Raw genomic sequence first — 27,602 nt, 5'->3', positions numbered from 1 at the left:
GTAATGATATAAATGTGTATTTGGTCATGGCGATTTGTGGGGTTGAACACAAATAACGGTGGTTTGTAAAAATAGGTGTGTGTGTGTGTGTGTGTGTGTGTGTGTGTGTGTGTGTGTGTGTGTGTGTGTGTGTGTGTGTGTGTGTGTGTGTGTGTGTGTGTATATCTAAAATACTTTATTCATTTTTTTATTTTTTTTATACAAATTTTCTCATAATATTAAAAAAGAAAAAAATCTATCACCCTTCCTTCCACCCATCTTCCCCTATTATTCCGCCCCCTACCTTGTTCTGGATCCTGTGTATGAATTCTGAATCTATACAGTACATTGTTCAAATCCACATGAAATTAAAAAAAAGCCAGTACTCCAATTTCACTTGTTATTATTGTGAAAACTTCTCCCCAAACTTTTTCACGGCCGTTTTTCAAGGATCCGTGTGTCCGTGATTGGAACAGTGTGCTTCCCATGTGTACTCCGTGTACACTTCCGTGTTTCAGTTTCCGAGAGGAAACTGAAATCCATTCACACTATGTACACGACATTGTAAGTGCCGCACATGCTATTCCCTGTCCAGCGGTACTCACTGTCCAGGGTGCTGAAAGAGTTACTGCCGATCAGTGCAGCCCTTTAACTCTTTCAGCACCCTGGACAGAGACTACCGCTGGACAGGGAATACCATGTGCAGCGCTCATAATATAGATTATTAATGGTTCATTTAAAAAAAAAACGCAACAATAAAAAATTACTTACTCAGAACTCCCTGCTTGCCTGCTTCATCCTCAAGTCCGGCCTCCTGAGATGACGTTTCAGACCATGTGACTGCTGAAGCCAATCACAGGCTGTAGCGGTCACATGGACTCCCGCGTCACCCAGGGAGGTCGGACTGGATGTCAGAAGAGAGACGCGTCACCAAGACAACGGCCGGGGTGCGTATGAACTTATTTTTCTTTCTATCGCTGCGTTCCATCACTGATCAGCAGCTATCAGTGCTGACAGAGAGAAGGGGCTGCCGTTTAGTGCAGTTCAATAACTGTCTCTATGTGTACCTCTGCCCGCCCGGCCATTGCTAGGCAACGGCCCTGTCACATACGGACGGCACACGGATGCCTTCCGTGTGCCTTCAGTTTTTTTGACGGACCCATTGACTTGTATGGGCCACACAGTCACGGAATCTCGCACAAAAGTAGGACATGCTCTACTTTTGTCGGAACGGAACAACGGGACCGTCAAAAAAATTGAAGTGTGCATGGCCCCATTGAAATGAATGGGTCAGGGTGCTAGCCATCAAAAAAACGGCTAGCACCCTGAAGGAAAAAACGGAAGTGGGCATGAAGCCATGGCTTGTAATTATAAGCTAAACAAACATTAAAGGACTAAGTCTGTTCACATCTGCGTTGGCAGCTCCATTAGGCGCCTCCGTCGCAGGTCCAGTCAAAAATGACTGATAGAAAGTTGAATCACTATTCCTTATACTTGAATAAGCTGTATAACATAAAACTTTAAACCCCCCCAACTAAGTTTTTCTTAACTCTTCAGACAATAACAATGAGGATATTCAATCCTGACAAAGATTTATTCTGCAATTTCTGTAGAATACACAATTAGTTCTAAGTGTATGTTCACACGCAAACTCAAAAATGTCTGAAAATACGGAGCTGTTTTCAAGGGAAAACCGCTCCTGATTCTCAGATGTTATTTAAACCACTCGCGTGTTTCGCGTCGTTTTTCGCTGAATTTTTTACAGACGTTTTTGGAGCTGTTTTCAATAGAGTCTATGAAAAACGGCTCCAGAAACATCCCAAGAAGTGACCTGCACTTCTTTTTCGCAGAAAATACTGAACAGCATGGCCAACATGCCGTTTTTGTGGCAGATTTAAATGCATTTTTTTGAGCCAAGGTCAAGAGTGGATCCAAAAATACAGAAATACTGATATGACTACTTTCTTTTGTATCCACTCCTGGGTTTGGTTCAAACGACTGCATTAAAAACTGCCACATAAGCAGCATGTGTGATTCCAGCCTTAGGGCATGTTCACACGTGGCGGAATTGATGTGGAATTCCGCAGCGGACAGTCTGCACTGGAAATCCGCAGCAGACAGTCTGTCCATTGGTTTCCACACCTTTTTAGTTATCTTCGTGCAGAAGTTGCTGACAACTCCGCTGCGGACCATAGTTGTTGATGCGTACTTGTGGCGGAATTTCTCCATTGACTTCAATGGAGTTGCAAAATTACGCAATGAAATCCGCAGATGTTATGTGTGTTGCGTTGCGGATTGCTTTTGCGAACAGGATATTTCATCATTCTGGCTGGACCTATGTGTTTCGAGGTCTATAGCCAGACTGAAATGGAATGTTTTAAGGGCATGCCCACACGTGGCGGATTTCCTCCGCAACTGTCCGCATCAATGCCGCACAGAATCTGCGTTGAAGATTCTGCGGCGGATCTGCCCAAAATGTGCAGTAAATTGATGCGGACTAGCTGCTGCGGACTGCGGTAAAAGTGCTTCCCTTCTCTCTATCAGTGCAGGATAGAGAGAAGGGACAGCACTTTTCCTAGTGAAAGTAAACGAATTTCATACTTACCGGCCGTTGTCTTGGTGACGCGTCCCTCTTTCGGCATCCAGCCCGACCTCCCTGGATGACGCGGCAGTCCATGTGACCGCTGCAGCCTGTGATTGGCTGCAGCCGTCACTTAGAATGAAACGTCATCCTGGGAAGCCGGACTGGAGACAGAAGCAGGGAGTTCTCGGTAAGTATGAACTTCTATTTTTTTTACAGGTTGCTGTATATTGGGATTGGTAGTCACTGTCCAGGGTGCTGAAACAGTTACTGCCGATCGCTTAACTCTTTCAGCACCCTGGACAGTGACTATTTACTGACGTCTCCTAGCAACGCTCCCGTAATTACGGGAGCCCCATTGACTTCCTCAGTCTGGCTGTAGACCTAGAAATACATAGGTCCAGCCAGAATGAAGAAATGTCATGTCAAAAAAGCAAGACGCATCCGCAGCACACATAACATGTGCATGACAGCTGCGGATTTCATTGCGGAATTTAGAATCTCCATTGAAGTCAATGGAGAACTTCCGCCATGAGTCTGCAACCAGTCCGCCACTGGTCCGCAATATCCATTGTATGCTGCGGACACCAAATTCCGCACCGCAGCCTATGCTCCGCAGCGGAATTTTCAGCCTCGTCTAAACGAAGCCTACTAAAAAGAAGTGGAAGGCAATGGAGAAACGGCTCCGCTGCGGATTAATGCTGCGGAGTGTCCGCAGCGGAATTCAAGAGCAATTCCGCCACGTGTGGCTTTGCCCTAAAAGAGAGCAGGATGTTCTCTTCACCTGAATCTGCAACGACTAATCCGCAGAAATTTACTTCACATTTTAGGCTGGGTTCACACGTGGCGGAATTTCACTTAAATTCCGCTGCGGACACTCCGCAGCGTTAATCCGCAGCGGAGCCGTTTGTCCATTGACTTACACTTTAATTTAGCAGTGTTCGTTTAGACGAGGCGTAAAATTCCGCTGCGGAGCATAGGCTGCGGAGCGGAATTTGGTGTCCGCAGCATGCTCTGTCTGTTGCGGAGCAGTGGCGGACTCATGGCGGAATTTCTCCATTGACTTCAATGGAGATTCTAATTTCCGCAATGAAGTCCGCAGCTGTCATGCACATGTTATGTGTGCTGCGGATCCGTCTTGCTTTTTTAACTTGACATTTCTTCATTCTGGCTGGACCTATGTATTTCTAGGTCTACAGCCAGACTGAGGAAGTCAATGGGGCTCCCGTAATGACGGGAGCGTTGCTAGGAGACGTCAGTAAATAGTCACTGTCCAGGGTGCTGAAAGAGTTAAGCGATCGGCAGTAACTGTTTCTGCACCCTGGACAGTGACTACCGATCACAATATACAGCAACCTGTAAAAAAATATAAGTTCATACTTACCGAGCACTCCCTGCTTCTGTCTCCAGTCCGGCTTCCCAGGATGACGTTTCAGTCTAAGTGACGGCTGCAGCCAATCACAGGCCAATAACAGGCTGCAGCGGTCACATGGACTGCCGCGTCATCCAGGGAGGTCGGGCTGGATGCCGAAAGAGGGACGCGTCACCAAGACAATGGCCGGTAAGTATGAAATTCGTTTACTTTCACTAGGGAAAGTGCTGTCCCTTCTCTCTATCCTGCACTGATAGGGAGAAGGGAAGCACTTTTCCCGCAGTCCGCAGCAGCTAGTCCGCATCAATTTACTGCACATTTTGTGCAGATCCGCAGCAGAATCTGCAACGCAGATTCTGTGCGGCATTGATGCGGACAGTTGCGGAGGAAATCCGCCACGTGTGGTTATGCCCTTAGGCAAAGGCTCAACGGAATCTGCAACGCAGATTATGTGCGGCATTAATGCGGACAGTGTCTGCAGAATTCTGCCACGTCTGAAAATGCCCTTAGGCCATGATCACACACAGTTTTGATACAGTTATTGTGGCAATTTTTGGCTCCGTTTTTTTAGCCAAATTCAGAAGTGGATCTAAAAGGAAGGAAAGAAATAAAGAAAAGACTGATTCATCGCCTGTGTCCACTTCTGTCTGTGTTTGGCTCAATAAACAGACAAAAACTGCATCAAAACTGTGTGTGTGATTCTGGCATCCGGCCTCCTTCACACTCCCACTGCTCTTTCTGCGGCTAAAAACGCATGTAAAAAATGCCATTTGTTTCAGGCGTTTTTTATGTTGTGTGTTTTAGCTTGGATTCACACATAGTATTTTGGTGGCGTTTTTGTGAGCATTTTGTGGGGCTTTTTTTGTGCGGCCTGATGTTACATTAAAGTCTACGGTAACATCAAATACACTACACAACTGCGTTTTGGTTTGTGGCGTTTTTGAGGCAATTTAGTGGTAAGTGGCTTTTTTTCCAAAAGCAGCACTCTGGGTATGTTGCTTTTTCAGGCGTTTTTCCTGTAGGCTTCTCTATAGGACCTCAAAAACTCCATAAAAAATAAATAATAAAAATAATACCAAAGGAAATACGCTACCAAAAATGCCACTAAAAATGCCATAAAAAATGGATGTTACACTTAAAAAAAAGCTAGCGTTTTTCGAGGCGTTTTTTGGTGCAGTTTGAATTAAGTTTTTTTATGTAGTGTCATTTTGTATATGCGTTTTTCCTGGAGATAAACCACCACAAAAAAGCGCCATACTTGGAGCATGCTACATTTCGATAAAATTGCCACTGACCCCAAAAATGCAGAAAAAAGCAAAACGCATGTACATGCATGTATGTAGACCTTTTCATATTTCACTATAGACTTTTAGGTTAAGGCCACATGGACCGGTATTGACCCAGCTGTGATGCAGCCAACAACAGCCTGGCAACTCTTCATCGCAGCTGTCAAATTTCCTGTTAATGGCCGTGCATTATTGCGGGTAGAACAGCCCTTTACCTGCAAAATCATGCCGCCATAAAGGGTGTAATAATTCATGGCTGCACGATTTTACAGGTAAAGGGCTGTTTTACCCTCAATAACGCGCGGCCATTAACAGGTTATTTGACAGCCGCTCCGAACATGGTGTCAGTGCGGTTTTTGGCCGGGTACAGGGTCGCTATATGTGGCCTTACCCTTAACACTAGAAGTGGAACATAAACAAAGAACTAGTAGAATGGAACGATTTCTATATCTTCCTCGTTTTTTACCCACTCTTGGTTTTGGTTTAAAAATACTGACCTAAAATACTGGCGTGTGAACATGGCCTAAAGCTGGCCATTGACCTAGTCGAACGGTTATGTCATTACTTATATAGTACTACAAGGAATCCGTTCCAAATGATGGAAATCTGCTGCATTGGGCAAAAAAAAAAAAACACTTGTCTTTCATGCTATAAATTGTAGCATTTGGTATATTGTTATCAGAGAAAAATAAATGTAGGGCAGTGGTAAAAACCTTTGTTTCATAAGAAAAAATAGTTCTTTATATTTCCTATTCCTGTCGTATTGTGGCTAGATATTTACTTCTATAGCAGTGTAAGGGTATGTGCACACACACTAATTCCGTCCGTAATTGACGGACGTATTTCGGCCGCAAGTACCGGACCGAACACAGTGCAGGGAGCCGGGCTCCTAGCATCATACTTATGTACGATGCTAGGAGTCCCTGCCTCGCTGCAGGACAACTGTCCCGTACTGTAATCATGTTTTCAGTACGGGACAGTTGTCCTGCAGCGAGGCAGGGACTCCCAGCATCGTACATAAGTATGATGATAGGAGCCCGGCTCCCTGCACTGTGTTCGGTCCGGTACTTGCGGCCGAAATACGTCCGTCAATTACGGACGTAATTAGTGTGTGTGCACATACCCTAACAGGATGGAGTGGGAAAGCCTGATTGTAACACGTGGTTATTTCTTCAGCTGTGTGCTTTTCTGCTACCTACCGTTTATGTCATATGACATTTAATTGGTTTGTTTTAATGAAGGTTATTTATCTTTTCTATGTAGTTCGTGGCTTATTGGTCGTCCAGGCAAATCAAAAGCACCTATATTATTCTTTTATGGCAATCTACTTATTTGGGGCTACCCAATGTACATCCTTAAGGTACTGTTATTTGTGCTGATTTAATAACCTACTGTTTCTACATTGTATTATAAAATACATGGACATTCACAGTAACAGGAAATCATAAACCAATCAAGATAGCAAGCCTTTTTATCTTGAAAACTGCACCCAAGTGCTATTCCTGTTTGTGTATATGTATCGTTCTATAATTTATGCAAAATACCTTCAGACTGTGCGTGTTTATCAAATATTCTCCGACACAAACCAGGCCTGCGTTCCACAGTTGTTTTTCTGAATAACACTGACTAAGGATTAAAGTGATGTGCACAAAAACCTGACTATTAGCAGTTTACATCTCATATTAGGCTCTGTTCACATCTGCACTAGAATTTTTATTATTCTGTTCCGTCAGACACCAATGGCGCTGTATGGAAGCCATTGACTTAAATGGGTTATGTCGTGGGTTACGTTGTGTTTCTGTAATTTTGCTGGACACAAAAGCGCTGTAGTGGGCCGCACTTAAGGGGGTGAGTTTCTGCTAGTTCAGAATTTTACACTATCCCCTGCCCTGCTACTTATTTTGAAAATTATGGATAACCACTTTCACCTTTAAATAACAAGATATACCCAAAAGGGGAGGTTTTTGCAGGACTAACTGGCCATCCACGTTCGAATCCTTTTACTTGACCACCACAGATAAATAAGATGTAAGCCCCATGGGGACCTGTCAACGTGTTAAATGTTCCCAAAGCCCTTTAGGCCGGGTTCCATGGGGTCGGATACGCTGCGTAAAAATCACGCATCGTGTCCGACCTGGCACCTGCAGTACATTCCGTTTGAAAAATCGCCTTTTCACGGCGGTCACTAAGGGGTAGGCTAGGCTGTCCCCATTTCAAGGCGGCCCAGTCTAAGTCCTGCACGGGTGTCCAGTGCAGGCTGGAGCAGGTTCTCAGCTGTCTGATGGGCTCCCACTCCAACGGCCGTGATCGAAGTTGACTTAGATCGTGGCCGTTTAACCCGTTAAATGCTGCGGTCAATAGCAACCGCGGCATTTAAATCATTTACAGAGGGAGGGAGCTCCCTCTCTCAGTCATCGGCGGCCCGCAAATGCATTTGTAGGCCTCCAATGGAGTGCCATGGCAGTCGGGGGCCTGATAAGGAAATAATGCTACGTATACTACATGTACCAAAGCATTATAGCAGCGATCCATAGATCGCATAGTAAAGTCCCCTAGTGGGACTAAAATAACAAGTACTAAATGTGAAATAAAAATTATTAATAAAAATTACAGTAAAAAAAACTATTTTTTTCCATAAAAAATGGCTTTATTTAGTAAAAGTGTAAAAAATAAATAAAAGTACACATATATGGTATCGCAGCGACCGTAATGACCCAAACAATAAAGTTAATATGTAATTTAAATTGCAAGGTGAACAACGTAAAATAAAATGCAAAAAACAATTGCGAAATTGCTATTTTTCCCATTGCCCCCCCAAAAAGTCATAATAAAAGTTAATCAATAAGTCCCATGTACCTCAAAACAGTACCAATCAAAACTACGTCTCGTCCCGCAAATAACAAGCCCACATATCACTACATTGACAGAAAAATTAAAAAATGACGGCTCTTGAAATGTAACGAATCAAAAACAAATAAATTTAGCTTAAAAGTTGTTTTTATTGTCAAACATAGTAAAACATAAAAAACCTATACATATGTGGTATCGTCGTAATCGTACCGATCCATAGAATAAAGGTAATGTGTTATTTACCCTGCACAGTGAAAGGAGTGAATTTAAAATGCTTAGAAGAATGGCAGAATTTCAGGTTTTTTTTCCTTTCCCCCCCAAAAAAAGTTATTAAAAGTTCATTAAAAAATTATATGTACCCCAAAATTGTGCCATTAAAAAGTACAACTAATCCCGCAAAAAAACAAGTCCTCACATTTTCTCTGAATGTTTTGATAAATGTTTGTATTAAAACCAAAACAAAAATTTGAATTGGAAAAAAAAAAAAAGTCCTCATACAGCTATGTAGATGGAAAAATAAAAAAGTTATAGCTCTTTAAATGCGACTATAGAAAAATGAAAAAAAAAATAGCTTGGTCATTAGGACCTAAAATAGGCTGGTCACTAAGGGGTTAAAGCTACTGACATGCCACTTTACATTTTGAACATTTTGGAAAATTAGTCCAATGTTGCAACATTATGGAATATTGGACTCATTTTAAATCCACTCGCTTTAGGCTTCCATCACACACAGATTTTTTCCTGGCGTTTTAAAATTAATTGAAAAACGCATATTAAAAGTCCAGTGTTTTACAAATGTAACCGCGTTCATTATGCTGTTTATAGTGGCTTTGTTGGTGACATTTTTATTAAGTGTCATTTTATTTATGCATTTATGAAAAAAAAGCTACTGACCACAGAAATGCCAAAACCATAATGCAGTGTATATATTGCATTTTATATTTGATTAGAGATTGTAATGGAACATCTGGCCGCACAAAAAGACCAAGTTTAAAACGCCACAAAAACAAAGGAAAACGCCGCAAAACACTGTGTGTGAATCCAGTCTAGATGTATACTTCCTGGCATGATTTCTCATTAGAAAAATATCAGTGTTGGAGGAAATAAATATAAGTATGGGTGAATATAGATGAACCATGATAACCTTATCATGGAGATTTCATTTGGTTTAGATGAAACATTGGAAAATATGAATCCATTGTCAGTAGACTATGCCAGGACATAGAATGGATTTAAAGAGAACCTGTCACCTCTCCTGACTTGTCAGTTTCAGTAAATAATTGTATTCCCTTGAAATAACAATTCTAGATAATTTTTTCTTAAACTCTATGTTCTAGCATTGTTCTGTTATTTCTCCTATAAATTTATGAATAAATTAATAACTGGGTGTTACCAGTTGGAGGGGGGGGTGTCCCTACACAGTTTGACATCGTCCAATTAATGCTGACATAATGAGACACGCCCCTTAGACAAGGGGAATGGTAATGCCCAGTTGTCAATTCATTCATAAATTTCTCTGAAGAATACAAGAGGAATAGCGCAATACAGAGCTCTAAGAAAATATTCTCCAGTATTGTTATTTCATAGGGAATACAAATATTTACTAAAATACACATGTCAGGAGAGGTGACAGGTCCTCAGTAACTGTACATGTGGGCACAAATTGTGAGCTTGTGGAAATCTGTATGTTTTGCAATGGCTATCTAGCTCTAATTAAACACTAGAGGAATAGCATAGGTGATTTTTTTTTTTTCATTTTATTAAGAAATAGAACTGAGTTCAAGCTTCAAACAGACATTTCACAGGAATTAAAGCAAAGTAGAGGTGAAATGTACAAATTTAAATTTATTTTTTTTGCAGAAATCATTTTTCATCCACTTTTTTTAAAGAAGGTTTTACAAGAGAAACGCAGCTCAATATTTATTGCCCAGACTCTGCAGTTTTTAGAAATATCTCACATGTGACCCTAGTGTGGTAATGTACTGAGGCACAGGCCTCAGAAGCAAAGGAGCACCAAGTGGATTTTTGGGCCTTCCTTTTTTATGAGAATATATTTTAGGCACCATGTCAGGTTTGAAGAGGTCTAGTGATGCCAAAACAGTGGAAACCCCCCACAAGTGACCCCATTTTGGAAGCTACACCCCTTGAGGAAATTATCTAGGGGTATAGTGTGCATTTTGACACCACAGGTTTTTTGCAGAAATTATTGGAAGTAGGCTGTGAAAATGAAAATCTAAATTTTTTTTCCCAATAAAACATAGGTTTAGCAAATTTGTTTTTCATTACCATAAGGACTAAAGGAGAAAAAGCACCACAATATTTGTAAAGCAATTTTTCCCGAGTAAAACAGTACCCCACATGTAGTCACAAACGGCTATTTGGACACACTGCAGGGCTCAGAAGGGAACGAGCGCCATTTGGCTTTTGGAGATCAAATTTAGCAGGAATAGTTTGTGGAGGCCATGTCGCATTTGCAAAGCCCCTGAGGGACCAAAACTGTGAAAATGCCCAAAAAGTGACTCCATTTAGGAAACTGCACCCCTTGAGGAATTCATCTAGGAATTCATCTGTAGTGAGCATTTTGACCCCACAGGTGTTTCATAGACTTTATTAGAATTGGGCAGTGAAAATAAAAAAAAAATCCCTTTTCTTCAATAAGACGTAGCTTTACATCAAAATTTTTCATTTTCCAACAAATAAAGGAAAAAAAACCCCAACATTTGTAAAGCAAGTTCTCCCGAGTACGGCAATACCCCATATGTGGTCATAAACTGCTGTTTGGGCACAAGGCGGGGCTCAGAAGGGAAGGAGCGCCATTTGGCTTTTGGAGTGCAGATTTTACTACATTGTTTTCTGGCCGCTATCTGATAATTGCAAAGCCCCTGTGGGACCAAAACAGTGGAAACTCTCCAGAGGCGACCCCATTTTGGAAACTACACTCCTCAAGGTATTCACCTAGGGGTGTAATGAGCATGTTGACTCCACACGTGTTTTGCAGAAATTAGTGTGCACTCGATGTTGCAGAGTGAAAATGGGATTTTTTTGCATAGATATGCCAATATGTGGTGCCCAGCTTGTGCCACCATAACAAGACAGCTCTCTAATTATTATGCTGTTTTTCCCAGTTTTAGAAACACCCTACATGTGGCTCTAATCTTTTGCCTGGACATTTGACCAGGCTCAGGAGTGAAAGAGTACCATGCGAAGTTGAGGCCTAATTTGGCGATTTACAAAGTATTGGTTTACAATTGCAATTTAACTGATGTAAAATAATAAAAGAAACTGCTGAGAAGTGACCCCATTTTGGAAATTACACACCTCAAGGCATTTATTAAGGGGTATAGTGAGCATTTTCACCCCACAGGTCTTTTCCATAAATGATTGCGCTGCGGATGGTGCAAAGTAAAATTGTAAATTTTTCCCTAGATATGCATATTCAGTGCCAAATATGTTGTGCCCTAGCTTGCGCCACTGGAGACACACACCCCAAAAATTGTTACAAGGGTTCTCCCGGGTATGGCAATGCCAAATATGTGGAAGTAAACTGCTGTTTGGGCACACTGTGGGACTCAGAAGGGAGGGAGCGCCATTTGGCTTTTAGAGTGTGAATTTGCTTGGTAGTAGTTTTGTTTGGAGTTTTACTGGTATTTAGTCAGGTGGTATAATAATGCATAGATGTGTGTTACGCTGTGAAGCAATCCTTTATACACAGGCCAGTGTCGCACTGATAAATTATGTCCTTTCTTATCCCCCTTTTGGTCCACATTCTGAACCTTTGCAGTTTGGGGAATTTTGCTGGGAAGTGTTGTCCTGGTATAATACGGGTGCCCTCGCTTCCAGCAGATATGTTTGGGCCCTACCCTTCCTGATTCCCTAATTTATGGGCCTTGAGACTGAAACAGAAGAAATGTTCCCCTTGGGCCGGCACAACTGCATATTTTTTATTTTCTGATTTATTGGAGCCTTAACTAATTTTTTTTTTTATAGACGTAGTGGCATGTGGGATGTTTTTTTGCGGGACGCGCTGTAGTTATTATTGGTACCATTTTGGAGTACATGCGTCTTTTTGATCACTTTCTATCCTATTTTTTGGGAGGCAAGGTGATCAAAATACAGAAATTCTGGCATAGTTTTTTAAGGTTTATTTTTTACGCCCTTCACCATGCGTTATAAATTACATGTTAACTTTATTCTGCGGGCCAGTACGATACCAAAATTATAGCATTTTTTATGTTTTACAACTTTTTGCACAATTTTTGTAAAAAGAATGTCTTTTTTCTGTCGCCATGTTGTGAGAACCATAATTTTTCACATTTTTCGTCAAAGGAGCTGTATGAGGGCTTGTTTTTTGCGAGACGAGCTATAGTTTTAATAGGTACCATTTTTGGATGCATGCAATTTGTTGATCACTCTTTATTCCAATTTTTGTAGGGCAACGTGACCCAAAAAAACAAAATTCTGGCATCGTTTTGTTTTTTTGCGCCGTTCACCGCGTGGAATAAATAACATAATATTTTTATCGTTTGGGCCGTTACAGATGTGGCGATACCAAATTTGTATGGTTTATTTTTTTTAATAATAATAAAGGACTTGATAAGGTAAAAAGTGCAATTGTGTTTTATTTTATTACTTGAAACTTTTATTATATTTTTTTAAACTTTTTTTTCACTTTTTTTTTTACACATTCCTTTAGTCCCACTAGGGGACTTGAAGGTCCAACTGTCAGATTATTTTTCTAAAACATTGCATTACCTACGTAGTGCAATGTATTAAACCTGTAGTGCAATGTATTCGCCTCCGGGCAGGGCCTAATCGGCTTCCGTAATGGCAGAGCAGGAGGCCATTGTTAGACCTCCTGTTGCCATAGCAGCAGTCGGCAGCCCTCTTATAGCATGCAGGGCTGCCGATCTGCTGCCAGCCTCTAAGATGATGATCGGTTTCGATCGCTACATCTAAGGGGTTAATGGCAGGAATCGGAGCTATCTCCGGTTCCTGTCATTACAGGTGGATGTCAGCTGTAACATACAGCTGACATCCACCGCTGATGACGCCAGCTTAGCTCCTGATCCGGCGCCTCCGGTCGTGGCCTGAAAGTCTTCCATATTAGGCATAGTGTTAGGCCTCTGGTTACCTTTGCAGCCACCGTCACCCCGGCAATTTTATAGCTGGGATGCCGATGAGCTGCAAACACCTTAAATGCAGCGATCGCTTTTGACCACAGTATTTAAGGGGTTAATGGCGGGGATCGGAGCAAACTTTGGTCTTCACCATTACCCCAGGGTGTCAGCTATAACATGCAGCCGACACCCGTGGATAGTGGCACCGACTCAGCTTCTGAGCCGGCGTCCACCATTTGTCATATGGATACGGCAAAATACGGGAAGCTTTCCATGACGTATCCATATGACAAATGTCGGGAAGGGGTTAAACGGCAGATTTACGGTGAAGAAAAACTGTACACCTCTCTGAACAGTTTCTGGGAGGCTGTGGTTGCTGTTGCTCAAAATGTAGATCGTCAACAAATTAAGAAGCTGACAGACTCCATGCATGGTAGGCTTAAGACTGTTATTGAGTAGAAGGGTGGCTATATTGGTCACTGATTTATTTATTTTTTGGAAATGTCAGAAATGTTTATTTGTAAATTATGAGTTGTTTTTTTATTATTCTCACTTTAACCCCTTTAGGACGCAGCCTGTTTTGGCCTTGTGGCACAGCCAATTTTTTCAAATCTGACATGTGTCACTTTATGTGGTAACAACTTGGGAATGCTTTTACCTATCCAAGCGATTCTGAGATTGTTTTCTCGTGACATATTGTACTTTATGATAGTGGAAAAATTTGGTCAATAAATTCAATATTTATTTGTGAAAAACACCAAAATTTAGAGAAAATTTGCAAAAATTAGCATTTTTCTAAATTTAAATGTATCTGCTTGTAAAACAGATAACACCAAAAAAGTGCCTCAATAGAATAATTTGGTCAAACACCAAAGTCATAGTTTAAACACATATGCAGAAAATCAGTGTTAAATGACCCAAACATTTTCAAAATAAAATAGTTTTTATTGAGACATGATAAAAATACAAAATACAGTTAATAGCATCAAAAATGGATTAATATATAAGTCCTCACAGTAAAGAAAATACTGAGTGGGCTACTGGCCATAACATCTATACCATACAGAAGCACATTGTAAATAAACAGCCATGGTGAGTCATATAACAAAAATAAACAACTGTGAAATAGACCATCAGAATCGATAGACAGAAGTGGCAAGGTGTAATGGCAGGAAGGAGGTGAAGGGAAAGTGAGCCCTAATCTACCCACCGCCCTGTCCCTGCCTACTTGCAACGACCCGCCCTAGGCGACAGGGGTACAACTGGGCGGCGGTCCCTACGCTGTCTAAGTGCACGGGAGAACAAACAGGGAACATGCAAGGGAAGGGGCAGTAGCCCACGGAACGCCGCGAGGAAACGGAGCGGTGAATGAATAGTCAGGACCAGGATGAAGTGGAGTATACCAACGTGAGCACGGAGAAGGAAGCAAGCCAGGGGCAAAGGGAAGCAGGTTAAGCGGAACTGCAGCAAGGCAGAAGCACGGCAGAAGCAGGCTGGAGCAAGCAGCAGTGGGGCCAGGAATCCAGAAGAATTACAAGCACTGAGGAAGAGAACACGGCAGGTAATAAAGGACAGGGGGCGGAGCTAACTCCGACTGACCAGGCCGCGATAGGCTCTCCCACTCCTGAGCCTGCCACCCTGGTTGGTGGGAGACGGTGTCAGTCTAACAGGTCTGGCCTCAGGTGTGGATTGATTAATCCCAGGAGTAAACCTAGACGTAGTACCTGGCAGATCCCTAACAGTACTCCCCCTTTTATGAGGGGCCACCGGACCCTTACTAAGAGGACCCGGTTTAGTAGGGAAGAGAAGGTGGAACCTCCTGATCAACACCCCAGCGTGAACATCACGGGCAGGTACCCAAGTCCTCTCCTCCGGCCCGTATCCTCTCCAATGGACCAGGTACTGGAGGGAGCCCTGGACCATCCTACTGTCCATAATCTTGGCCACCTCGAATTCCACCCCCTCAGGGGTGAGAACGGGAACAGGAAGTTTCCTCGAGGGGGACCAGGACGGGGAGCAGCGTTTGAGGAGGGAGGCATGGAAGACGTCATGTATGCGAAAGGATGGGGGCAGCTCCAGACGGAAGGATACAGGGTTGAGGACTTCAATGATCTTATAAGGTCCAATAAATCGGGGAGCAAACTTCCTGGACGGGACCTTAAGGCGCAAGTTCCTGGACGACAACCAGACCAAATCCCCGACGACAAACCGGGGGTTAGCAGAACGTCTACTATCAGCCTGAATCTTTTGTGCGCTCTGGGACGCCTCTAGGTTCTTCTGAACCTGGGCCCAGACTGTGCACAGTTCCCGATGAACATCCTCTACCTCAGGATTATTGGAACAACCAGGGGAAGCGGAGGAGAACCTTGGGTTAAACCCGAAATTACAGAAAAACGGGGAGACCCCTGACGAGTTACTGACCCGGTTATTCAGGGAAAATTCAGCAAGGGGAAGGAATGAGACCCAATCGAATTGACAGTCAGAGATGAAACACCTTAAATATTGTTCCAGGGATTGGTTAGTCCTTTCCGTTTGGCCATTAGTTTCGGGATGGAAGGCGGAGGAGAAGGACAGATCAATCTCCAACTTTTTACAAAAAGCTCTCCAAAATAAGGAAACAAATTGTACCCCTCTGTCAGAAACGATATTGACTGGGGCCCCATGGAGACGCAGGATGTGTTTCACAAAGAAAGAAGCTAACGTCTTGGCCTTAGGTAGCTTCTTAAGGGGCACAAAGTGGCACATCTTGCTGAAGCGGTCTACTACCACCCACACCACCGACTTGCCCTGAGATGGGGGCAAATCGGTGATAAAATCCATGGAGATATGGGTCCAAGGTCTCTGGGGAATGGGCAAGGAACGTAGTAGGCCCGCAGGTCGGGACCTAGGGGTTTTGGACCTAGCGCAAACCTCACAAGCGGCGACGTAAGCCCTAACGTCTTTAGGCAACCCAGGCCACCAATAGTTTCTGGTAATGAGGTGTTTGGTGCCCAAGATGCCAGGATGACCAGATAGAGCGGAGTCATGGTTTTCCCTGAGTACCCTTAGCTGGTATTGCAGGGGAACAAACAGTTTGTCCCCAGGGACGTTCCCGGGAGCTGAACCCTGATCAGCCGCAATATCAGAAGCTAAATCAGAATCCGTGGCAGAAACGATTATACCAGGGGGTAAAATACAAGCAGGATCCTTCTCGGAAGGAGGATTGGCCATGAAACTACGTGACAGAGCATCAGCCTTAATATTCTTGGACCCAGCCCTATAGGTAACCAAGAAATTAAATCTGGTAAAGAATAGTGCCCACCGAGCTTGCCTAGGATTAAGCCTCCGGGCCGATTCTAGGAAAACCAGATTCTTGTGATCCGTAAGGACAGTTACCTGGTGTCTGGCCCCCTCCAGGAAGTGCCGCCACTCTTCAAAAGCCCATTTAATGGCTAGAAGTTCGCGGTTGCCAATATCATAGTTACTCTCCGTGGGCGAAAACTTCCTAGAGAAGTAAGCACAGGGGCGGAGATGGGTGAGGGAGCTGGTACCCTGGGACAAGACGGCCCCCACTCCCACCTCGGATGCGCCAACCTCCACAATAAATGGCTCCTCTTGGTTGGGCTGAATCAGCACGGGGGCCGAGATAAAGCACTTCTTGAGGGTCTCAAAGGCCTGGACGGCCTCAGGGGGCCAATGGAGGACATCAGCACCCTTGCGAGTAAGGTCCGTAAGAGGCTTAGCGACGACCGAGAAGTTGGCAATAAATCTCCTGTAATAGTTGGCGAACCCTAAAAAACACTGTAACGCCTTAAGGGAGGCAGGTTGGACCCATTCCGCCACAGCCTGAACCTTGGCAGGGTCCATGCGGAATTCATGAGGAGTGAGGATTTGCCCTAAAAATGGTATCTCCTGTACCCCAAAGACACATTTTTCAGTCTTAGCAAACAGATTATTCTCCCGAAGGACCTGGAGCACCTTCCTGACATGCTCCACGTGGGAGGACCAGTCCTTGGAAAACACCAGTATGTCATCAAGGTACACAACAAGAAAATTACCCAGGTAATCTCTGAGGATTTCATTAATAAAATTCTGGAAGACAGCAGGGGCATTACACAACCCAAAGGGCATGACCAGGTATTCGAAATGACCCTCGGGTGTGTTGAACGCAGTTTTCCCACTCATCCCCCTCTTTGATGCGGATAAGGTTATATGCCCCCGGTAGATCGAACTTAGAAAACCATTGGGCTCCCTGAACCTGATTAAAAAGATCCGGAATCAAAGGAAGTGGGTACTGGTTCCTTACAGTGACCTTATTCAGGTTACGATAATCAATGCACGGCCTAAGACCACCATCCTTCTTCCCCACGAAGAAGAAGCCAGCACCTACAGGAGAAGTCGAGGGGCGAATGAAACCCTTGGCCAGGCATTCTTGGATATACTCCCTCATAGCTTCACGTTCAGGACATGAAAGATTAAATATCCTACCCTTAGGAAGCTTGGCACCAGGCACCAAATCGATGGCGCAATCGTAATCTCTATGGGGGGGCAACACCTCGGAGGCCTCCTTAGAATACACATCGGCGAAGTCCTGAACAAACTCAGGAAGTGTGTTTACCTCCTCCCGGGGAGAAATAGAGTTAACAGAAAGACATGACATAAGACATTCATTACCGCATTTGGTAAGCTCCCCAGTATTCCAATCAAACGTGGGATTATGCAACTGCAACCAGGGAAGACCTAATACCAGATCAGACGATAATCCCTGCATCACCAGTACAGAGCACTGCTCCAAATGCATGGAGCCAACCAGGAGTTCAAAAACAGGAGTATGCTGAGTAAAATAACCATTAGCAAGGGGGGTTGAGTCGATACCTACTACAGGGATAGGATAAGGTAAATCAATAAAAGGCATCTTTAGAGACATAGCAAATTCCACAGACATGATATTAGCAGATGAGCCAGAATCCACGAAAGCATTGCCCGTGGCAGACCGGCCAGCAAACGAGACCTGAAAGGGAAGCAAAATGTTATTGCGTTTCACATTAACGGGAAATACCTGTGCGCCCAAGTGACCTCCCCGATGATCACTTAGGCGCGGAAGTTTTCCGGCTTTTTATTCTTGCGCCTGGGACAGGTGTTCAGTAGATGCTTGTCGTCCCCACAGTAGAAGCAGAGACCATTCATTCTGCGAAACTCCCTACGTTGTCGAGGGGACATGGAGGCCCCGAGTTGCATAGGTACCTCCGAGTCCTCCGTGGAGGGGCGAGGGGACGGGACCTCGGGGGGGATCGCAGAAAAGTCAGAGGGGAGCACATTGAAACGTTCAAGCTGACGTTCCCTGAGACGTCGGTCAAGTCGTACTGCTAGGGCCATAACCTGGTCAAGGGAGTCAGAAGAGGGGTAGCTAACCAGCAGATCCTTCAGGGCGTCAGATAATCCTGACCTAAACTGGCACCTTAGGGCCGGATCGTTCCACAGAGAAGCTACGCACCACTTTCTAAAATCAGAACAGTATTCCTCAACCGGTCTCCTACCCTGACGTAAGGTCACCAGCTGACTCTCGGCTAAAGCAGTCCTGTCAGTCTCGTCGTAAATGAGTCCGAGGGCAGAGAAAAAACGATCAACATAGGAAAGTTCAGGGGCGTCAGGAGCCAAGGAGAAGGCCCACTCTTGGGGCCCTTCCTGGAGTCGGGATATGATGATACCCACCCGCTGGTTCTCGGAACCTGAGGAGTTGGGTTTTAGGCGGAAATACAGTCTGCAACTCTCCCGGAAGGAGAGAAACGTCTTACGGTCCCCTGAGAACCGGTCAGGTAACTTGAGGTCGGGTTCTAGAGGTGAGGTGAGGGGTACTACTAAGGCAGCGTCACCCTGGTTGACCCTCTGGGCCAGGGCCTGGACCTGTAGGGAGAGGCCCTGCATCTGCTGGGTCAGGGTCTCAAGGGGGTCCATGATAGCGTCAGCGTAGGAGAATGGTAGACTAGGTATGGGCTTGTAATTATGTAATGGCAGGAAGGAGGTGAAGGGAAAGTGAGCCCTAATCTACCCACCGCCCTGTCCCTGCCTACTTGCAACGACCCGCCCTAGGCGACGGGGTACAACTGGGCAGCGGTCCCTACGCTGTCTAAGTGCACGGGAGAACAAACAGGGAACACGCAAGGGAAGGGGCAGTAGCCCACGGAACGCCGCGAGGAAACGGAGCGGTGAATGAATAGTCAGGACCAGGATGAAGTGGAGTATACCAACGTGAGCACGGAGAAGGAAGCAAGCCAGGGGCAAAGCGAAGCAGGTTAAGCGGAACTGCAACAAGGCAGAAGCACGGCAGAAGCAGGCTGGAGCAAGCAGCAGTGGGGCCAGGAATCCAGAAGAATTACAAGCACTGAGGAAGAGAACACGGCAGGTAATAAAGGACAGGGGGCGGAGCTAACTCCGACTGACCAGGCCGCGATAGGCTCTCCCACTCCTGAGCCTGCCACCCTGGTTGGTGGGAGACGGTGTCAGTCTAACAGGTCTGGCCTCAGGTGTGGATTGATTAATCCCAGGAGTAAACCTAGACGTAGTACCTGGCAGATCCCTAACACAAGGTAGCCAAAAAATGATAGAATAGAAGTTGACAGACCATGCAGATATACAATGGGGTAAAGAGTAGCGATGTGCCAGGAGCCCACTTACACCCAATAGTAATACCACACAAAATAGTCAATAGTTGCCATTTCCCATATGTGTACTTTATATTTGCATCGTTTTTTGAACATCCTTTTACTTTTCTAGGACGTTACAAGGCTTAGCACTTTAACAGCAATTTCTCACGTTTTCAAGAAAATTTCAAAAGGCTATTTTTACAGGTACCAGTTTAGTTCTGAAGTGGTTTTGAGGGCCTTATATATTAGAATCCCCCAATAAATCACCCCATTTTAAATTTCTTTTTTTTCTTTTTTTTTTTTGCCTAAATTCATTTGTAATAAAAAAAATAGTGTAACAAAGAAGGTTTTACCAGAGAAATGCAACTCAATATTTATTGTCCAGGTCCTGCAGTTTTTAGGAATATACCACATGTGGCCCTAGTGCCCTAATGGACCGAAACACCGGCCTCAGAATCAAAGGAGCTCCTACAGGATTTTGAGGCCTGCTTATTTTTAGATTATATTTTAGGCACCATGTCGGGTTTGAAGAGGTCTTGTGGTACCAAAACAGTGGAAACTCCCCAAAAGTGACCCCATTTTGGAAACTAGGGGTATAGTTAGCACTTTGACACCACAGGTATTTTGCTATATTTATTGGAGTTAGTCTGTGAAAATGAAAATAGAAATTTGTAATATTTACAAGGAATAAAGAAGAAATGCACCACAACATTTGTAAAGCATCTTCTCCCGATTACGGAAATACTCCATATGTGGTAATTAACTGATGTTTGGACACACAACAGGGCTCAGAAGGGAGGGAGCGCCATTTGGAATTTGGAGCGCAGATTTTGCTGGATTGGTTTTTAGTGCCATGTCACGATTGCAACGCCCTGGAGGGAACAAAACAGTGGAAACACCCCAAAAGTGACCCCATTTGGGAAACTACACCCCTCAAAGAATTTTTCTAGGGGTATAGTAAGCATTTATACCACACAGGTTTTTTGCAGAATTTAGTAGAATTAGGCCGTGAAAATGAATATAAACATTTTTGTCCACTAAAATGTTGCATTTTTTCATTTTCACAAGGGATAAAGGAGAAAAAGTCGCCCTAAATTTGTAAAGCAATCTCTCCCGAGTATGATAATACCCGACATGTGGTAATAATTATTATTTTTTATAGAAATTAATTAACCTTTGCAGGACTGATCCTTTTTTGCTTTTCCAAACGCCATAACTTTTTTATTTTTCCATGCATTGAGCGGTGTGAGGGCTTATTTTTGGCGGGATGAGCTGTAGTTTTTATTGGTACCATTTTTTGGTACATACAACTTTTTGATCACTTTTTATTCCATTTTATTTAGAACTTTGGTGACCAAAAAACGGTGATTTTGGCGTTTTAAAGTCTTTATTTCTTACGGCGTTCATAATGCGCTATAAATGACAATTTGACTTTATTCTGCGGGTCAGTACGATTATGGCGATACCATATGTATATAGTTTTTTTATGTTTTGCAGCGTTTGCACAATAAAATCACTTCTTTATAAAATAATTTATTTTCTGTCACCATATTCTGAGAACCGTAACTTTTTTATTTTTTAGTCAAAAAAGCTGTGGGAGGTCTTGTTTTTTGCGGGACGGGTTGTAGTTTTTATTGGTACTATTTTCGGGTACATGCGACTTTTTGATCACTTTTTATTCTATATTTTGGTAGGTGCGGTGACCAAAAAATAGTGATTCTCGCATTGTTTTTAGTTTATTTTTTTTCTTTTGTGGCGTTCATCGTGCGGTAAAAATAATATTATAGTTTTATAGATTGGGTCGTTATGAACGCGGTGATACCAAATATGTGTACTGTTTTTTAACGTTTTAATTTTTTCCCCATAATAAGACACTTATTATAGGAAAAAAAATCTTTTATTTTTACACTTTTGTAAAACATTTTTATTAACTTTTTTTAACTTTTTTTTTTACTCTTTCTTTTTTTACCTGCAGCTTTGGTAGTGTAATGTATTCCAACTGTCAGTGTGACGTCACAGTCACTCTGACAGTTAGTCTACGAGGATCAGCCAGAGGCTGGACCTCATAGGCTTGCATACATGGCAGACCCGGAGGCCGTTGTCTGGCCCCCAGGTGCCATCACAAGCATTAGCAGCCCCCACAATTGCATGGGGGCTGCTGATGTGCTACAAAACCCCTACATGCCCTACAGCCGCTGATCGGCAACAGTGGAGTGTCAGCTGTCAGGGACAGCTGACCTCGCGGTTCCCGATGCACACTGTCACAGACACTGTCGCCGACAGTGTGCATCGCGAACGGCAGTGACGTCCTGTCACTCTGACAGGAAGTCTATCAGGAGGCTGGTCCTAATAGGCTTCCGTACATGGCAGACACGGAGGCCATTACTTGGCCTCCGATCGCCGTGCTAGCCGTCTGCAAACCTCATGATTTCATTGTGAGGTCTGCCGATGTGCTAGAAACCCCTAAAATGCAGTGATTGCAATCGATCACTGCAATTAAGGGGTTAATTGCCAAAATCAGCGGAAATTAGCCGCTGAACGGCATACAGTGGAGTGTCGCCGACAGTGTGCACCGGGAACTACGCAGTAACTGTACGTCCCCGTGCGCTAGGACACTGGCCACATGGACGTACAGTTGCGTCGTGGTGCGCCTAGGTGTTAACAGATGAAAATAAACAAGTGAGTTGTGAAAATTTTCCTTGTTCATTTAGTTACATAATAATTCTGCATACAGATATTCTCCTAAGAAAGCCAAAACCTCACTTTTACTTTCTTAAACATTCAGGTTTGAGGTTTATTAACATTTTGCATTGACCGACAGCACTGTAGTTGTTCAATAATAATATGAATCCTCAAAAATACAACGTGCCTAATAATTGTGCACACAGTGTATACATTGGATAGATGGTATATATGTATACATACCTTTGAAATGTTGAAGAGTCATCATTGACCACCTAGTTCCCGCTAAGTCAAATATTGCACACTGACAACAAAGCCTTGTATCTCAACTTCATGAAATCCCGTGAGTATAACTTGGCGGTAATGTGAGAGAACTGCAGAAGAACATTCACCTGTTAGGCTTTAAAGAAAGGATATTGTCACGATGCAGGGTGTGGACCCACTGGGCCGTACCGCGTAGCGGGATGGCAGCTGGCCAAACAGGTAAAGTACAGAGTCCATAGTTCAGAGAGGATACCTGAGGCAATGTAGACAGTAGCAAGGCAGGCACGGCTGGGACCAGGCGGCAGGTAAACGTCAGGCGTGGCGTAGCAGAACAGACATGGAACGCAGCACAACACGGCAACAGCTCAGCGCGGCACTAGATCATGATAGCACGGGAATAGGATACAGGAACAGGGAACACTAGGAAGCTGGAAGACACTAGGGGACCATTAGCACGACAAACTTTGGGTAACAAACAACGCTCTGGCAAGGACCAAGAGGGCTGAGCCCCTTTTATAGCCCAGAGCATGCTGGGCTAGATTGCAGACTTCCTGCAATTATGCGCGCACTGGCCCTTTAAGGCCGTGCGTGGGTGCGCACGCCCTTCGAAGACAGTCTTGATATCCGGAAGTGAGTGCCGGCGCCTCACAGGAGGAAGACGCTGCAAGCAACTCGGATGACCATAGCCACGGCCGTCGAGGGGTAAGTCAGAACGACGGGCCGTGGCCATAGACGTTACAGATATTAATTATTTTCTTATATATTTTTTATATTTTCCTATATTTCTTGACATTAAAATTTAATGTGTCCGGGTAGAAAAGGTGGATTAACCTAAACAGATGTACCCTGGCACAGTTGCAGTTTGTTTCCGGTGGATCCCTAATTGTGTAACATAGCTCATATGTTTTTTAGGTAGTTGATCTCCTTGAGAGTGGTGCTGACTTAACACTTGTTTCATTTTTCTCTCCCTGTCTACAGATTTTGCCCGTCTCTTACAATGCTCTCTGGGAATTACATATCACATTCTTGCTAAGCAATGTATTGATGTGGATCTTTTTTTTAAAAGCATCCTTGATGGATCCTGGCTTTCTTCCGAAGGACGCTGAAGAGTACCATTGTGCTGTCAGGCAGGTGCTGTATTATTGGTCTAGACCACTAGGTTACACAAATAAAGATAATAAACCTACATGATAATGGATGTAAAATATTGCATATACATAATTCATTTGTATTTTCGACTCAGTACACTCTTACAAACTTGGAGGTGTGCTCTTAAGGGGTTGTCCGAGAGTTTTCAAAATAAAAAGCATCAGCAAATGTTCTTTAAATATTAAAACAATCAGTACTCACCTCTGTACCTGCCGATCCAGCGCAGATTCTTCGGCGATACCCCACCAGTCTTTACAGGCTGCCAGTGATGACTAAGCTAAGATGCTAAGCGCTCAGCGGTGACACATGTATGTATGGCACGTGACCAGGCCAGTGATTGACTGCACCCACTGATGTCACTGCGGAAGTTATAACCAAAATCTAAATTTATCTGCATATAAATTTGAAAGTGAACAAGGATTTGTGTGTTTTATGAAGCACCAATGTGACATCCTGCGCCCACTGATTACAATAATATAAGTAGGTTTCATTTTAATTAACAATGTTGGAGATATTATACTAATACTATTTTTCATGTTTCCTTTTAGGCTATCAATTTTAATGACTGGAAAAATGGCAGAAACCCCCTGAGTAGACTTTGTCATACCTGTCATCTTGTGAAGCCTCTGCGTTCGAAGCATTGTTCCATTACAAACCGTTGCGTGTCTAATTTCGATCATTACTGTCCTTACGTCTACAATGATGTCGGTCAACGTAATAGGTTTGGATACTCGTTCGTTCATCCAGATTATAATTTGAGGATTGTAGTTCATAGTGAGAGCATGAAGCTCATTAATTGCTTACAATCCTATATTGATGTCTCAGCCACAATGATGCCGAAGCAGGAAGCACTTATCTTACTAAGCTAGACATCTAATGCATGTCCTTTAAGTTGTATGTAAGAACCCAGCACAGTGGGGGATCTTTGTCCTGTTTATAAGAAAAGGATCTATGACCTTGAAAAAAAAGATAAATCAGTATTTTAATAATTTATGAGTGTGTACATGTAAATTCCTGATGTTACTAGTAATGGTAATGTTTCTCATTAATCTGTATTCTCACTTCACAGAGGGTTCTTTGTCGGATTTCTATTGACCATGTGCATCAACTGCCTCCTTGGCATCTACCTGTGCTGGGACTGGTTTCAGGTCGAGGGTCAGAATCTGTTGATTGGACTCGGTTGTCTATTCCTTACCATCATTGGTTTTATTTCAGCTATGATGACTGGAATGTGTGTAAGTAGTTGTCTGTTTGTAGATACAATGGCTAGTAAGTAAAGTTAATAATTTAATTATAATAATTAAAACGAGGACTGTATAGGCAAGTTTAATAGGTGAGCTGATCTGGTGCAATAGTCCATATGGAGAAAAGGGTGTGCCTTATTTTCTTGAAGAAAAAGTCGGATTGTGTGGTAAGCTACATCCAGACGAGCGTGGGCAACCTCGGACGTGAAAAACAGACGTTTTTCACGTCCGAGGTGCACCCATGTGGGAGGCATTATCACGGATCCCTCATAGACTAGGGTCTATGGAGGGACGCGTGAAAACGCAGCAAAATATAACTTTTTTCACGCACCCTTCACACACTTGAAACAACAGCCGTGTGAATGGCCCCATTGAAATACATGTGTACATGAGGCGACCGTTGTTTTAACGGCCGTCACACGGGCGAGTTACACGTTTGTCTGAATGAGCCATGACTGAACTAATTCAGGAACCCTCAGGCATATGACCTACTAGAAAGCACTAGAAACTCTTATGTCAGTGGAGAGTACACGATGGCCTTGATGGAAACCGGTCTGTTCTCAGGAGAATTGGTTCAATGAATTACATCAAGTAGTGACTTATTAATATGCATTTAATCTTTACAGCTATACATGGCAGCCGTGAACATAACGACAAACGAGAGGATGAATGCAAAGAAGTACTTATATCTGATGGACCAGAGTGGAAAGTTTTACAACCCATTTGACAGAGGATTGTTTCTGAACCTCCTCGAGTTTGTCCATTTAATTACACCACTTTCTGAAGATAAAATTAGAAGAAAGGAAATCAATGACATTTAAACAAACTTCAGTTAAGATACTATAATGTTTACAGGATGTTATTTATATCACTATTTATACAGATATATTTCTATTGTGTTTTTAAAATAAATGTAATATACGCAATGGTGTTTAGTGTGCTGGTTATTGTCTTGTTGGTCACAAAGTAGTGATCATCTTCATTGTTAGGGAAAATACATCAATTTACATAGTTACATAGTTAGTACGGCTGAAAAAAAGACACATGTCCATCAAGTTCAACCAAGGGATGGGAAAAGGGAAGGTAAAAATTTCTACACATAGGAGCTAATATTTTTTTGTTCTAGGAAATTATCTAAGCCTTTTTTAAAGCCATCTACTGTCCCTGCTGTGACCAGCTCCTGCGGTAGACTATTCCATAGATTCACAGTTCTTACAGTAAAGAAGGCTTGTCGCCTCTGCAGGTTGAACCTTTTTTTTCTCCAGATGGAGGAAGTGCCCCCTTGTTTTTTGAGGGGGTTTTACATGGAACAGGATTTCACCATATTTTTTGCATGTGCCATTAATATATTTATATAAGTTAATCATGTCCCCCCTTAGTCGTCTTTTTTCAAGGCTAAATAGGTTTAGTTGTTTTAATATTTCCTCATAACTTAGATTCTCCATGCCACTTATTAGCTTCGTTGCTCTTCTTTGTATTTTTTCAAACTCCAGGGCATCCTTTCTATGAACTGGAGCCCAGAACTGAACTGCATATTCTAAATGAGGCCTTACTAATGCTTTGTAAAGTGGTAATATTACATCCCTGTCTAGTGAGTCCATGCCTCTTTTAATACACGACAATATCTTGCTGGCCTTTGAAGCAGCTGTTTGACATTGCATGCTGTTATTTAGTTTATGATTTACAAGTACACCCAGATCCTTCTCAACAAGTCAATCCCCCAGTGTAGCTCCCCCTAGGACATATGATGCATGCAGGTTGTTGGTACCCAGATGCATAACTTTACATTTATCTACATTAAACCTCATTTGCCAAGTGGACGCCCAAACACTCAGTTTGTTTAAATCCGCTTCCAATTCATGAACATCTTGGTGTCATCTGCAAAAATAGAAATAGTGCTATTAATCACATCCTCTATATCATTAATAAATAAGTTTAATAATAGTGGTCCCAACACTGAACCCTGGGGTACACCACTTATAACCGGGGACCATTCAGAGTAGGACTCATTGACCACAACTCTCTGGATACGGTCCTTGAGGCAATTCTCAATCCAATTACAAACTATACTTTCTAAACCTATAGTCCTTAATTTACCCATTAGACGTCTATGAGGGACAGTGTCAAATGCCTTTGCAAAGTCCAAAAACACTACATCCACAGCGGCCCCTCTGTCTAGGCTTCCGCTCACCTCTTCATAAAAACAGATCAGGTTAGTTTGACAACTTCTTTCCTTAGTAAAACCGTGCTGGCTGTCACATATAATACTATTTTTTGTCACATAATCCTGTATATAGTCCCTCAATAGCCCCTCAAACATTTTCCCCACGATGGATGTTAAGCTTACTGGTCTATAATTACCCAGGGAAGACCTAGAGCCCTTTTTGAAAATAGGCACCACATTTGCCTTGCGCCAGTCCCATGGCACTATACCAGTCACTAGAGAATCTCTGGA

The 27,602-nt window shown here is 43.2% G+C and overlaps 1 protein-coding gene across 1 annotated transcript in view; it reads left to right on the top strand.

The window, feature by feature from the left end:
• LOC142737634 (uncharacterized) overlaps positions 1-26,024 on the top strand; it is a 134,187-nt gene extending 108,163 nt beyond the window's left edge. Inside the window, exons 6-10 of the mRNA XM_075849710.1 lie at positions 6,482-6,578; positions 23,733-23,885; positions 24,452-24,624; positions 24,973-25,138; positions 25,774-26,024. Coding sequence (XP_075705825.1) covers positions 6,482-6,578; positions 23,733-23,885; positions 24,452-24,624; positions 24,973-25,138; positions 25,774-25,968 — 784 coding nt within the window. The 3' untranslated portion in view covers positions 25,969-26,024. The remainder of the gene's footprint in view (positions 1-6,481; positions 6,579-23,732; positions 23,886-24,451; positions 24,625-24,972; positions 25,139-25,773) is intronic.
• Positions 26,025-27,602: the final 1,578 nt, after the last annotated feature.

Source organism: Rhinoderma darwinii, chromosome 1 (assembly GCF_050947455.1).
Source record: "Rhinoderma darwinii isolate aRhiDar2 chromosome 1, aRhiDar2.hap1, whole genome shotgun sequence".
Classification (NCBI taxonomy): domain Eukaryota; kingdom Metazoa; phylum Chordata; class Amphibia; order Anura; family Rhinodermatidae; genus Rhinoderma; species Rhinoderma darwinii.
This window is presented reverse-complemented; position numbering and strand designations above follow the sequence as displayed.